Genomic DNA, 15,555 nt, shown 5'->3' with positions numbered 1-15,555 from the left:
GAGCATTGCCACTTTCAACAACTACTTTCAACTGAAGATTTAGGAGATTGAAGACCCACACAACTAATGTGTCATATGCAGCAGCATTGCGGTGACCAACATGCCACCTTCAACCAGTACCTCCTTTGTGAGTTGTTCTTGCAACGTTTACAAGTGCAGGTCTACATGATACCTGCAGCTAATGCAGAGCTGGCACTACCAGCTGTTGTGGTTCCAGCTGATCATCTCATTGACATTGTTACACTGACCGTGGGTCATGTGACACCTCCACCACAGCATGTCTCACAATTACAATCTGAAATGGCAGGCCTTAAGAAGATCATCCTGGAGCTCCATGCTGTTCAATGCCAGTTGTGTCCATCTTTGTGCACCCCCTTGTAGGGACAGTGAGAAACGCTGTACCTCAAGCTACCATTCGCCTTCACCTTCCATGAACAATCCAAATTGGTGTTAGTACTGCGTGACTGTCGATGCTAATGCTCGTCAGTGTAGAGAGCCGTGCTTGTACCGGCTGCAGGCAAACGATGAGGCCAACAATTAATGGCTACGAGTTCACCTGGGGCCATACGTCAGTCACTTTCTCTTCCTTGTGGATCTTACTAGCGGACTTCGTTTTCTTGTGGATACAGGGGCAGAGGTGAGCATTGCACTGCTGTTTGCTGCCGAATGGAAAAAATTAACAGGAATATTCATTACATGCCACTAACAGCAGTGGTATTGCTACTTTTGGAGAATGTCTCCTCCAGCTTTATTTGAGTTTATGTCACTCATTTCTGTGGGTGTTTACTCTTGCCAACATGAGATACTCTATCCTGGGTGTGGATTTTTTGCATCATTTGAATCTTCTCATGGAAGTCGAACATCACTTTCTATTGGATGCCTCAACATAGCTTAGCGTTCTCGGTAAAGCATCCACCATTTTGTCACTGAATATCATGTGTCTTCCATCCATGTCCACGTGCCCTTTTCAGAAAGTACTTTATGACTCCTCGTCTATATCTGCCCATCGGCAACAATCCAGCCTATGAAACACCAGATCACACATGACATCGAGACCATGGGACCCCCTGTTTTTGCGCGTGCTTGCCAAATAGGACCCGATAAATTATCTATTGCCCACCAGGAGTTTGATTTTATGTTACAACGTGGGATCATTAGACCATTGTCCAGCTGTTTGGCTTCACCGCAACACATAGTACCCAATAAGACAACTGAGGATTGGCGTCCTTGTGGGGATTGCCGATCCTTAAACAATGCGACTGTTCCAGACCTTTACCCCTTTCCACACATTCAGGATTTTACCTCTACACTCCATGACACTGCAGTCTTCTCCAAGGTCGACCTCGTTCGTGTGTATCATCACATTCCCGTGAATCCAGATGTCATCCCAGAGACGGCAGTCACGATGCCTTTCGGCCTGTTCGAATTGCTTTGGATGCCGCTCGGCCTACACAATACCGCAGAAACCTTTCAATGTTATGTCATTGAGGTGATCTGGGGATTGCACTTCTGCCACATGTATATAGATGATACTCTAATCTCCAGTGGAACCGCACAAAAACGTAAGAACACCTACATCTCCTCTTCACCCATTTGTGGGAGAACACCTCTTCACCCTCTTCACCCTTCACTCTTCATCCAGCATCGTCATCTATCCCACAAATTGCATATTCAGTGTTCCGGAGTTTAATTTCCTTGGCTACTGGCCACTGGGTTAATGGTTCAGGCATTCATCCTCTTGAGGAGAAGATGCAGATTATTCAGGATTTCCCATCATCTTCATTTCAATGCAATCTGCAACAGTTTTTGGGCCTTGTTACCTCTGACCATTGATTTATCCCAAACGCAGCTGCAATGCTACAGCGACTAAAGGAGTTAGTCACAACTGGTAACCACACTGAAGTGTTCCGGTGGTCAGAGCCAACATTCTCAGCCTTCCACACCATCAAAGATGTGCTGGACAATGCTTCACTCCTGATTCCTCCAAAGCCAGAGGTGCCAACATACCTGATTGTGGAAGTGCCTTAGGTTGCGGTGGGTGTGGCCTTTCACCAATTCATCATTGCCGACTGGTGTGTACTGGCCTTCTTCTCTAAAATGCTGAAACCAAGTGCCTTCGATCGGGAATTACTCGCTGTATACCTCACCATCAAGCACTTATGCCACTTCTCAGAGGCCAGACAATTCCCTGCCCTGACTGACCACAAACCTTTAATAGCTGCTCTATCTACCCATTCGGAAGATCACACTCCTCACACACTTCGCCAACTCCGTTATATCTTGCAATTCACCACCGTCATCTGGCACATCAAAGGAATTGTGAACTTGGCAGTTGGCACTCTCTCACGCATCGACGTATTGACGTTGTCTTCTACTAACACACTGGCCATCAATTTAAAATCACTCACAGCAGCACACCGGGAGGACACGGAGCTCCACCGTCTAAAGTTTGCAGCTGGTTTACTTACATTTTGTGAGGTTCGCTTACTCCCAGAGATGAAGACTACCCTCATGTGTGATGTATCGATGGGACAGTCATGCCCTTTAGTTCCTGTGGCATTCCGTCATACAGTCTTTGACACTTTTCACTCACCTGCGCACCCGGGTATTCTCTCAACCCAGCAACTCGTCACCATGTGCTGCTTCTGGCCATGCATCGATGCCGAAGTTAGTCTCAAATGTCAATGCTCCAACATCCAATGTCATACTGTTGCACTACTCGGTAGCTTTTCAACAAGGTCCATGTGGATCATGTCGGCCCCCTACCACCTTCAAACGGGAACTGCTATTTACTGACTTGTGTTGCCTGCTTTACCCATTGGCCAGAGGCGACACCGATAGCTGACATCACCGCAGCTACCATCACCAGGGCCTTTGGCCACACCTGGATCGCATGATTTGGTGTTCCATGAACCATCACTACAGATCATAGCAGTCAGTTTGAATTGGTTTCATTTTGCAACCTGACTCAACTCCTGGACATTATGTACACTTCCCAGCACAATATTTTGGAGAGTACATTTTGCTGTTGACCTTTCTCTCTTTTTTTTTTTTGTATCCCTTGTCGAGGCTCATGTGAGAGCTAACACACAACACACAACAAGGGGGGCAGGAGACAAGAGGGGTGGGAGAGGGAAGGACAAAACAGTGGGGAACAGAGACATTAGGAGATCTGTGGAAGGGAGAGTGATGGGGCAGGGAACACGGGGTATACAAGATGGGCACTACAGGGACTAGCAGGAAGGAGAGAAGGGAATTTGAAGAGGTTGGGGTTGGGGTGGATTAACAGGGGTAGAAAAGATCATGGTTTTGGATGGAGGAAGATAAGAGGTGGTGGTGAACAGCTAATTTGAAGGCCTGGAGGGAAGAATGAGATTGAAGAGAGTGTGGGAGTTTCTTCCAAAGGTGGGAAAAAAGAGAAATGAAAGAGTGAAGGTAAGCAGTGATTCGTGATTTTGGTAGTTTTACCAGAAGTGGGGAGTTTCCTCCAAAGGTGGGGAAAAAGAGAAATGAAAGAGTGAAGGTGAGCAGTGATTCGTGATTTTGGTAGTTTTACCAGAAGGGGGTTGTTGGCGGACCTTGCGCGCCCTGTGGAAATATGGTGGGGGGGCAGGGGGGGACTTGTCGCAGACAGAGCAGGGGGAGGAGACAGAGACCACGGGAGATACCAAAAATTCTAAATGCCTTGGTTTCCACAGCGTGAAGTCGAGAAAGGTGAGAGGCGGGAGCACCAGCCCAGAGGGGAGAGCAGTACTCCATCAGGCTGCAGACGAAAGCTTTGTATGTGGTCAGGAGCTCAGGTTGGCCGAGGAAGGACTTTGCACAATGGAGGATTCCCAGTCGGCGACTGGCTTTGGAGGCCAGATTGGAAATGTGGCTTTTCCAGGAAAGATCATTGCAGATAGTGAAACCCAGAAGCTTGAAAGAAAGGACTTCTTCCAGAGGATTGTTGAGAAAGTGAAGGGAGGGGGTGGGGCGTTCCAAATGGTCCTTTAGGAGAGACATAGTGAGAGTGTGAAATTTGTCAGGATTGAAAGACATGTTGCACATGTTGGACCAGTTTGTGATTTTTATCGATATGCAGGAGCGAAGAAGCTGCTGCATGCCGGTCTGAGGGATGACAGATGGTATGACAGAAGGTGGAGTCATCAGCAAAGAGATAAAGAGGATTTTCCAGAGAGTCGGGGAGATCATTGATGAAAACCAGAAGAAGAACAGGGCCCAGAACGCTGCCTTGAACTCCACCCTGGATAGGAAGAGGGGATGTGAGAACTCCATTGAGGACCGCATGTTGGCTGCAACAGGAGAGGAAGTCTATGAGCCATGAGTGGAGATATCCTTGGATACCATAGGAAGAGAGTTTGGTGAGCAGGGCAGGTTGCCAGACTGTGTCAAAAGCACACGATATGTCCAGGGATATGGCTCTAATTTTATTTCTGGCATCGAGGACCTCCATCCATTGTTTGGAGAGCAGAAGCAGCACATCCAGGGTAGAGTGACCTGGTCTGAAACCAAATTGATGATTGGAAATCAAGCCATTGAAGAAGAGGAAGGATTTAATGTCTGAAGCGATGATGGATTCCATAACCTTGCTGATGATTGGGAGAAGGCTGATTGGTCTGTAGTTGCAGGGATCTGTTTTTGCACCTTTCTTGTGCAGGGTGGTAATGTTTACTGATTTCCAAGCAGATGGCAGATGACCTTGAGCAAATGAGAGGGTGAACAGAACAGAGAGAGTGTGAATAAGAGCAGAGCAGCAGATTTTTAGGACACGTGGGCTGATGCCGTCTGGACCGGTTGCAGAATCTGAGTCGAGGTTTGACATCAAACTCTCCATTTTATCAGAAGAAAAGGACACAGAGTCCAGGGACAGTTGGGTGCGATTGGGTAAGGTGGGTACAGAAAGTGATGGGTTTTGGACACAAGATTTCGATGCAAACACCAAGTTTAGGCATTCAGCCTTTTCATGTGCGATATCAGCTGTGGGGCCATTTTGAGGTAAGGGAGGGGATGGAGGGGGAACATACACCAGAAACAGATTTGATTAGATGCCACCAGAATTTGGAGGAGGGAGAGATGTTTGAGAGTTCAGACTTGAGATTAGAAAGATGGAGCTGTGACTTTTACTTTTTACATTGCGAGTCAACATATGTTATTCTACAACATTATGTATTTTGTTGATTCCTTCCCATTTGATTAACACGCTATGAGGGGGAGCATCATTTTGCCTTGGATTTTATATGATGTAAATATGCTTGAGCTCTGGTTTATCGGGGGAATTTCGGGACCGGTTGTCCCAGAAGAAGTACTGGTGGGTTTTATGGTGGTGCGTAGAATAAACGGAATTGAGTCGGAATCCGAACGTTTCAGACGTCATTTCTTTCCCACTAAAATGTCGAGCTTTTTCCTTCCTTTTTATGACCGCTTATGTTCTGCTCCATTTAGCCTTTGTGGGTGAAAATCTTCATATTGTTAGAAGTAGAATAACACTTTTCCAAACTCTCATGTGGCAGTGATTTTACAGATGGATGAAGTGATTATTATTGGGAGCAATAAACGGTCATGATTATTGCTAGCAATTGATGAACTAGTGGCTAATTGGCAATGCGATTCAGGAACATTTGATGCAATCCCAAGCAACAAGATCGATTTGTTTGCTGCATTCCCACACTGCTGTTCGGTTAATGCCAATTTATATTCATGAAAATGCCTGAACAGTATTTCTGATTTAAACGTTCCAGCGATTTATGTGATGACGTAGATGTGTAGTGAATCAAGTTCATTTCCTCGGTCATGTATCAGGCAAACATTTTTGCCTATTTTTGCCTTTCTTTGCTCCCTTTAAATTTAGCTTAAATCTTCTTCTTTTTTTAACAGCATCTAAGGCTTGTAAGTGGAGCTGCCACAAACACACACCTCACACACATGGACATACAGATGAATACACAATACAGGACTGTAGATGAGACAAACCCAGCCACTGAACTTGGGGGAAGTGCTTTCTGTCACTTCCTGGAGCATCTGGGCAACAATGGTGCCGCCTTTCTCACCGCACTCAGAGGGGCATTTCCTCAGGAGGGTTTTCCTCATCCCCATGGATGCCAAGCTATGGGGATTCTCCGTGCTCTATCCTTTTAAATGCTGAGCGTCAAGCAAGGAAGCAGCATGAACCATTTTTTAAGTCTTTGGTATGACTTAGCTGGGGTTTGAGCCACTGACCTTCCAGACTCGAAGCAGACGCTTCTAACCATTACACCACCGAGGAAGATAAACAGCAATAATACTTGTATAAAAAAAGTATCAGAGTTTAACTGTTCAAACCAGCAGGAACCTGAGAATGGCCTTTTTTGACCACAAGCCACATTTTTGCCTGTGCTGAAACCAAAAAAACAAGAAACTCCATGTGACTTCTGACTCTTTCTATGGTGTTTGTATAATTAAGTCAAACTCTCTTAATGACATTGGTGCTTTTATTATTGTGGCCTCTGCCCTTAGGTGTTCTACTTGTAGCAAAGAACACCTGTTTGTGTGTGAGGGGAAAATGCATCTGAGAATTTCATGATAAAACAAATAATGTTCTTCAGCTTTGACTCTGTGCTTCTGTGTGCATGTCTTTAAATGCTCGTAGGTCCACTAAGCGAAAACCATTCTGATGAAGACTTTTTATCTGCCAAAGAAAAAACGCTGAAGTGGGCAACAGACATAGTCATCAGACAACTTGAAGATTACAGGTATGGTTTACTACAGGACTTTAACATTTCCTCCTTAACACTATCTGTTGTGTGTTGTGTACCTAGTTGTCTTTGACTTCTTATTGTTAATGTACTTTACGTCAATGTTGTTGAATTAAATAAATGGTCTGTTATTAGTACCAGTTTTTCTTCTTTTTTCCTTTTGGTGACGTTTCTGATACCCACTTATACAGGCCATTTTAATATGAACAAGAAAAAGAGCAATCAGAGATTGCAGACCCTCGCCAGGACTTCTTTTGAGTGGTGTATTCTTTATAGGTTTTAGGGTAAATCCAAAATGGCTGCCAAACCATGTGACCTCTGATATCATGTGTGAACCTTATGTTTCTCATGGACAAGCAGTCATACATGTAAAGTTTCACCTCAATTTGTTCAGCCACTTCAGAGAAGAGTATTTTTTGAAGTTTATTTTATTTATTTTTAATACAATATGGCTGCTGAATCACGTGACCGATGATGTAATGAATTTTTCTTTTTCTGTGGACCATTTTATACCGAGATGACCCTCAAAAATGTTCATACTGATCGAATGTGGCGTTCTACATGTGCAATTATGACGTCATAACGAGGGCACCTACGATGTCATAAAAAATCACACTCATTCCGCATAAGGAATACTTCCTATGTGGCAAGTTTCAATTTTTTCCTTGGTGCGGTTTCAGAGATACAGAGGTCCAAAGGTTTTCCGTTTTTCCAAAATGGATGCCACACCACGTGACCGATGACGTCATAATTATCATTACAACATTCTGCATGAGTCTTCGCACCAATGGTGAAAATTTTATCTCAATCTGACAAGCGGTTGTGGAGAAAACCACAAAAGTTCTGTGCGGACAAACAGACAAACAGACGGATCCAAATGCAATACCCTCTCCTTTGGTGAGGTGAATAAGAATGATTTCAAAACACCTGTCAGGTTTTTAACCACCAACAATAGTTAATGATAGTAACGTTTCATGATTACCAGGTGGAGAATTTGAGAAGGAGCCGGTCACAAGAATAACAGGTGCAACCTGGAGGAAATGAGGAGGGTTCGAGGACTGAGATAACAGAGGAAGAAAGGCCACAGACCTGCCTGTGATAAGAGAGCAACTGGCCTTGTGCTTATGTCTCATCAAAATGAATGTGAATAATGTTGAGAGGTTTAGATTCCACAGAATCCAGCAGAGACATGCGTCATGCTGGATTCTGCCAGCCCATAGGGGAGAGCGGTACTCTTGAGATATGGACCAAGGCTTTTGTATAGCGTGAGTCATTCTTATTTTCAAGGAATGGTGGAGGGTGCCCAGTCTGAAGATGGCTTTGAATGTCTGCTTTGAAACGTGTTCAGTCAAGGGGGTTGGTGCAAGCCTGCCTTCGGCCATTCCAACCTCCATTTGGGAGCAGAGGAGAGGGGAGGAATCTGATGGGCATATGAGTATGTTTGTTGCAAACTTTACGGAGTGACCTAAAATTGCCCTTTGGCTGTTTAGCCTTCCATGTTGCGAAAGCAAGCTGATTGCAACTTCCTCACCGCAGAATTCAGTGTGTCAGGTCCGAGAAGACGGATAGGAATACCAGAGATGAGATCCGTTAAACCGGTGAGTGTGAGTAGACTTTTGTGAAAAAGATTCCCAGGAGAAATTGATACCAGACTCGGTGAAGATGAAAACCCATTTTTGTGAGAGGACAGATTGCAGTCCCTGCCAGTTGGCCTCTGAAAAGCCAGATTATGTGCCCTCGAAGTTGCTCTCCAACAACAAACGTAGAGATATAAACTCTGACAAGTAAATAGTCATATGAGCCAAAAGGGGGGGGGGGCAGAGGGAGAACAGGAAAGGATGACTTTTAAGTTTCTCATTCTCAGGTCCAGAAGTGAGGATGTAATGTTAACGGAGTTGCAGTTTGCAAAGTTTACAGATTGGGTCAAGCCTATGAAGTTGCAGAAGGCCTTTGCATTGGTTTTTGGATTACAAACTCCAAGCGAACTGGCGTGGTGGCAGTTGTAGTCACAACAGATGAAGCAGATTGTGTTAGGATGGCTGGTTACCAGTTGATTGATGTTAGCAGAAAATAGGTGAATAAAGAGTTGTCATTGGTATGTGAACAGTAAACCACACAGATAAATATTTGCTGCTTGTGGAGAAGAATGCTTATCCAAAGGTATGCTAATTGGCATTAGCCCAGACAATGGACAGTAAGGAGTGTTGGTCCTTCCACAGCAAATACAAAATCCTTTCATAACGAATTCTAAACTGTTGCTGCCTCCATCACAGATATGGCATTACCTACATTATGGTAACCTTCAGAGAGTACAACATCAGTATCCCCAAATACAATCGTGGCTTGCACATTCTACATTTTCCCTTTCCAAACACTACTCCAAGGTGATCAAATGCTTAAATTGTCTCCCACCACCAACCCACCCACCTCCCCACCCCCTTGACATTCCAATAACTTTGCTTGTTTTGTCATGATGCAAGGCAAGTTAAGAGGTGTTCAGGTTTCGATTCAGTTTTGGCAAACTCGGCATAATCTGCCCTTGCATGGTCTCCTTCTCACTTTCGTTGGAGCTGTTTGTGGGAGTTCACTCCATCCTTGGTGTCTGGAAGAAAACAGCATGTTTTCCACGTGGGTGTAAAGCTCTCAAATTTAAAATGTCGCACATTCTGAAAGGTTTGTTTCTTCACTGTCCCTGCAATTCATGATCCACAGGCAAATGAAGTTCTATGCCGAGGTTGAGGTTTGTAGGACGACACCCTGTGGAGTCCCACATTACCATGTGTAAAACCAAACCAATTATGGTTCCATGAAGATCCTGTTTGACATGAAGATCCTGCCTATATGACTTTAGAATGCTTTTAATATTTGTTGCACTGTGGGTGCCACGTGTACAATATTCCTGACTGCATGTGGCACATTCCTGACTTCATTCAGGTCGCATTTGTAAATTGACAGACATTGTCTGACAAGGTCTGTCATGTGGATACCACAAGAAAAAAAGACACGTACACACACATCCACACCTAGCGGAGGTGGATACTTTGAGACCTGGTCGTCTCCATTCCATCCCCTGGGGCCCACCCACGTGTGGTGATTGCAACCAGCTGCAGAGGCTTGTGCACACACAAACACACACAAACACACACACACACACACACACACACACACACACACACACACACACACACACACACACACTGAACCCTATGATAATGCTCGTCCACAATGAAGTTGCCTCCATAACTACCTTGAATTAGTCTCGCCCCGAAGGAAGGTACCACACTGTGTTGACTCTAGCAGCCATCATCACTTAGTTCGAACGGATAAACACACCCAAATCAAAATAATAATAATAATATAAGAGTAATTTTTTTTAAAATCGCCAATTATGTAAAATATAGTTTTAAAACGGGGGTGTGATAGGTGGGAATTACAATCTATGGTACTCCCACAATCACCTGTCCCCGGCAACTCAACTTCTCTCCACTTAACCGGTATGAACCGGCCCGAACCTCCCCTATCAACACTTTCCTCAGACATACTGGAAGTAATTAAACAGACTGCCCACAACCAACAGCATTTAACTTGATCTGCTTCTTTTGTAGCCATACTCATCAGAGTGGAGCACGGTATCCCCTTCCACATCCTCCACTGCCTGCCCAAACTACTTTGTGTCACTCATTCCAAAGATATTTATCCTCAATCTCTCAAGTTCCTGCACCAACAGCACAGCCTTGCAATCCACTGCAACCCTTTTGAGCTGTGTCTAACTACATTCATTTCAATGCTTCCTTTTGCCTTTACAAGCTTGCACATGTTCCAGCACCCAATATTTCCCTAACCCGAACTACTGCTAGGAAGGAAATGGCAAACCACCCACTATAATCCTTTTTTTTAATGAACGGCTTCAGCAGCACGGACGCTATGCAACAGAGTATGGCACATCAGTATCAGTATCGGAAAATTTAACAATCTTTGCCTCTGTCACAAATACATGACGTCACGAAGCAAACTCTCAGAGTGCAACAGTCACCCCAAATGGAATTTCAGCTTGGACTTGCTCCACCATATCAGTGAAGAATTGCTTACGATGTCAACAGTTCGATTGACTATCACGAAGGTAAATCCATCTGTGATGTGGTGAAGAGACCAAAGGCTCATCTCAAATTTGGCCTTTTTATTTCACTTAAAAAGAAATTGTTCTAATGTCGGACAATGTGGTTAGTTTAATTAAAACTTTTCAATTACAACCAACTAATCACATTGCCATCAAATAGGACAGCACCGTGGGTGAACCAAAATCATAGCTTTTTATTTTCATCATCCTTTTATGATGTATTTAATAATCACAGCAAAAGATGTGCATTGTGATTTTGTTTTGGATTCAAGTGATTGTGATTTGTACACATGAGGGGCATAAAAAGTTCAGGGAACAAGATACAGTACTCAAAATAGGCCAAAAAATAGAAGAAGAAAAAATGAAAATGTGCCTCATTTTCTTTTTCTTTTTTTCACTTTGATGTACCAGTTCCATCTCTCCTCAAAACAGTTCATGCCAGTAAAATATAAGTATATTTGGATTGTTTCTTCAGCCACTTATTGGTTGCTTCAGTCAGTTCCGATCGTCATCAGAGATTCGGCAGCCATGATGTGAGACTTCAATTTTTGAAATTGATGATTGCCACTGTGCTTTATGGGAGTGGAGGCTGCTCCAGATGCTCAAAGCCAATGTCACGAATATCAGTCTCCACAACATGGGCCTTGTGCTTGAGAGAGTTGTGGAGGAGGAGCACACATTTGATCAGCTGGTCCTCATTTGATCAGCTCGATTGATGGAGGTCCTCAATGCCAGACATGAAATCACAGCCATCACATGCTTTCGACACAGTCTGGCACCCTACCCTGCTCACCAAACTCTCTTCCGATGGTATCCAAGGACATCTCGACTCATGGCTCGCAGACTTCCTCTCCTGTCACAGCCAACGTGTAGCCCTGAATGGAGTTCTCTCATCCCCTCTTCCTGTCAGGGCTGGAGTTCCTCAAGGTAGCGTTCTGGGCCCTGTTCTTTTTCTGGTTTTCATCAATGATCTCTCCGACTCTCTGGACAATCTACTTTTATCTCTTTGCTGATGACTCCAGCCTCTGCGGTACCATGTGTCATCCCTCAGATCAGCAAGCAGCAGCGCTCTCTGCAGATCTGGGTAAAATCACAAACTGATCCAACATGTGGAACATGTCTTTCAATCCTGACAAATCTCACACTCTCATTATGTTTCTCCGAAAGGACGGTCTGGACCCCCCCCCCCCCCCATCTCTCAACAATCCTCTTGAAGAAGACCTTTCATTCAAGCTTCTGGGTCTCGCTATCTTTCCTGGGAAAGCCACATTTCCAAGCTGGTCTCCAAAGCCAGTCGTCGACTCGGAATCCTCCGTCGTGCAAAGTCCTTCCTTAGCACACCTGAGTTCCTGACCACATACAGAGCTTTCATCCACAGCCTGATGGAGTACTGCTCTCCTCTCTGTGCTGGTGCACTCAACGCTCACCTTTCTTGGCTTCATGCTGTGGAAACCAAGACATTTAGGATCGTTGGTATCTCCCGTAAAGAGGCTGTCTTTGGGTCTCTCACTCTCTCACCACAGGCAGATCGGTGGTCTTTCTGTCGTCTACTGTCTCCTCTCTGGCCTCGCCCCCCCCCCCCCATATTTACACAGGATGCTCAAGGTCCACCAGCAACCCCCTTCTGGTAAAACTACCAAAATCAAGAATCACTGCTCACCTTCACTCTTTCATTCCTCTTTTTCCCCACATTTGGAACGAACTCCCACACTCTCTTCAATCCCACTCTTCCCTACAGTTCTTCAAAACAGCTGTTCACCACCATCTCTTATCTTCCTTCATCCAAATCCTCGATCTTTTCTACCCCCGTTAATCCACCCCAAACTCACCTCGTTCCAATTCCCTGCTTTCCTTCCTGAAAGTCCCTGGCGTGTCCATCTTGTTTTCTCTGTGTACCCCACCCCATCCCTCTCCCTTCCACAGATCTCCTCATGTCTCTGTTCCACAGGTTTTTTTTCCTTCCCTCTCAGGTCCCTCTTATCTCCTGCTTCCCTTGTTGTACATTCTGTGTGTTAGCTCTCACACGAGCCTTGACATTGTATACAAAAAACCCAAATCCCTTGGAAATTTATCCTTGATTTCCTGCTGCTCTTTTTGCACAAGGCTGGCACAAAATTCCCTTGTGATTGTAGTTTTTTTGATGCATTTAATCAATCAGCAGGATTTCTTTGGCAACCCGTTCAATTAAGGCCATGATATTGCCGGAAGAAGATTTGGTGAAAATTTTATTTGGTGGTTGTGTTCTTTGTGCTTCCACTTGATGCATCCCAGTGGTTAAGCCATGGTTCCTCAGCTGGATCTGCATTGTACTTGAAGCCCATGACATGATGTCAGCCGTCGCTGTCAGTCTCGAGTGCTGAGGCTTCCTGGGATCCATCTTGCTGAGACCTTGGACATGGCCAAGTGTTCGTGAATGATGGTGAAAATGCCGCCTTGAGAAATTCCATGTTCCATGGAGATTTCTGCAACTTATACTAGCTGATATGCCTTAGCCTGGGAAAAAGTTTGTGGGGCAGTCATGTCACCTGTCCATCCTCACCTGTTTTAGGTGCCCATTTAGCGACTGTAGAATATGGAGGTTTATTATTATTATTGTGTATGCAGCCTGTGCCTGCTTGGTTTAATCAGTGCTGGGAACGTGGCTGTGCCGCTGATGCAGTGCCCCCCCCTCCGTTTCCAATAAGTTTGTTCTCATTTTCCTAACCTCAGAAGGATGACAGGCTGAGTCAACCCACTTGGTGTTACTTAACGGTTTTAAGGGGCTCAAACTCAAGACCCTAAGATCTTAAACCAGCCACCTTAACCGTTAAGCTAACACCAGGCTTAATATGAAGGTGTGTCTTCGCTATACAGATGCACCATGTGTTCTTGGATCTCTTTTGGAGCTAGCTCCTTCTTTAGCTCAAGGGTGCCAATGATTGCCTTGTTCCAAGAACTTTTTGAACGCCCCTCATACTTCCACAACTCTGTAAGAACTCTCAATCTCACACAGACCACTCCTCCCCCAACGCCCCAATCCGCAAAACACTTTAATCTCCCGTCCAATCAAAATGAACATGTGACCCTTTTATGAAATGTGTGTTTGGCATTTGTAGCATCAGTCACGTGTAGAAATTGATGTGTGGCTTTGTTTTTATTTTTCCAGAAAACAGAGGGTGATGGGACTTGCCAGCATCTATGGTGATCATACTTTGACAGAAATACTTCAGGGGTCCGCGAGAGAGATGACGGTTGCTTCACAACTCTTCAAGAACATTCATAACGAAATGTAATTATGTTCATGGTATTTATACCGAATCACTTTACGTACATACCTCCAAGAGTTTGCACCAGCCAGCTTCAACGCACACTTGCTCCTGCTCTTCACTCTTCACAACCTCACATGATGATGCGATGATGCAGTAACGTATCTTGTAAACAATGGGAGTTGCTCTCAATTACGAAAATTAATGGCTGGTTTTCACATGTGACACAAAACACAGAAACAATCAATAGGTTCATTATTCGGTGACAAAACAAATAAAAAACCTGCTCATTGTCAGCTGCAGAGAATGAATTTGCACCGAATGTTTTCAAATTTGCACCGAATGAATTTCTATTACACTGTATTTGAGTCTAAACATTGTGCTCTGTCGAGTGGGTGGAAAATTTTCATCAAAAATTGTGCACTGCTCCATTTATTCTTTCTTCATAACCACTCAGTGTTTTTGATTTATTAATTTTTTTGGTAAACGACAAATTTAATTACCTAAAGTGAATACATTTTTTAAATGACAAGGTTATAAATAAGATATTTTCCCATTATTGGAAAAATACAAGAGAAACTGTTGGTTGTCATGAATATCCTGACTGCTATCAAACTGACTTTGTGTAAGAAGTTCAGGAAATAGCATGAAAGGCTTTTTTTTGTACCACAAGATACTACATTGTTTTAACATGGTAGGACGGACATCACTCGATCTTTTGGTTGTGCTCCGCAAGACCACATGAACAGCGGATACATTATGCAGACAGAAAATAAACCGAGGAGAATAACATAGAGTTCAGTTCCCCTTGTATGCATGTGTTATTTGATCCATAATAAGATTTCAATTGATATTTTATACTCTCTAGTATATTAACGTTAAGTGTGGTGTCCATTTGTGTGTTTGTGTATTTGGCTGTCTCCTGTTTCTGGCGGTCGCTTCCGGCCCTGTGTTTGAAAAGCTCTGCACGCAGGCAAAGCTCAACATTCAACCAGAAAAAGAACATTACACCCAATGAGATACGATTTAAATGTATAAACACAACAGGGAATCAGTTTGTTTATTAACAGTGCATTAAGATGCGACCTGAGCTGACAGGACTGCCGAGAGGTACGCACACTCGCCTCTAAGCTTTTTCACCCTGGTTCCAATCTCAGCCCAGCTATAAACTGTCATCCTGGTGTTTCACAGACTGGGTGAATCATCAATGTGTGTGTCGTCCTTCAGATGGACATTAAACTGAGCATCCAGTCTAGAGACATTGGTTGGTTGACGCTTTAAAGATCGCCACGGTGTCCTTTGAGAATAGTGGGTGAGCTATCTGCAGCACAATGAACAAATTACTAATTCTGCCCAAACTACTGCTGGGAAGGCAATGGCAAATCACCCAGTATAATTCCCTTGCTCGGGAAGCTGCTTCAGTAGCACCGACACTCTGTAAAGAATGTGGTACATCAAA

General features: G+C 44.2%; 1 protein-coding gene across 5 annotated transcripts in view; it reads left to right on the top strand.

The window, feature by feature from the left end:
- LOC147031275 (rho guanine nucleotide exchange factor 11-like) overlaps window positions 1-15,555 on the top strand; it is a 149,361-nt gene that overhangs the window by 67,780 nt on the left and 66,026 nt on the right. For all 5 annotated transcript variants that reach the window (XM_085860963.1, XM_085860954.1, XM_085860928.1 and 2 more), the window contains 2 exons: window positions 6,629-6,731; window positions 13,997-14,119. In XM_085860963.1, the coding sequence (XP_085717089.1) occupies window positions 6,629-6,731; window positions 13,997-14,119 (226 nt within the window). The remainder of the gene's footprint in view (window positions 1-6,628; window positions 6,732-13,996; window positions 14,120-15,555) is intronic.

Source organism: Eptatretus burgeri, chromosome 2 (genome assembly GCF_056783735.1).
Source record: "Eptatretus burgeri isolate ZD-2024b chromosome 2, Ebu_testis_v1, whole genome shotgun sequence".
Taxonomy (NCBI): domain Eukaryota; kingdom Metazoa; phylum Chordata; class Myxini; order Myxiniformes; family Myxinidae; genus Eptatretus; species Eptatretus burgeri.
Note: the sequence above shows the minus strand (reverse complement) of the source record. Positions and strands in the feature narration are given on the sequence as shown.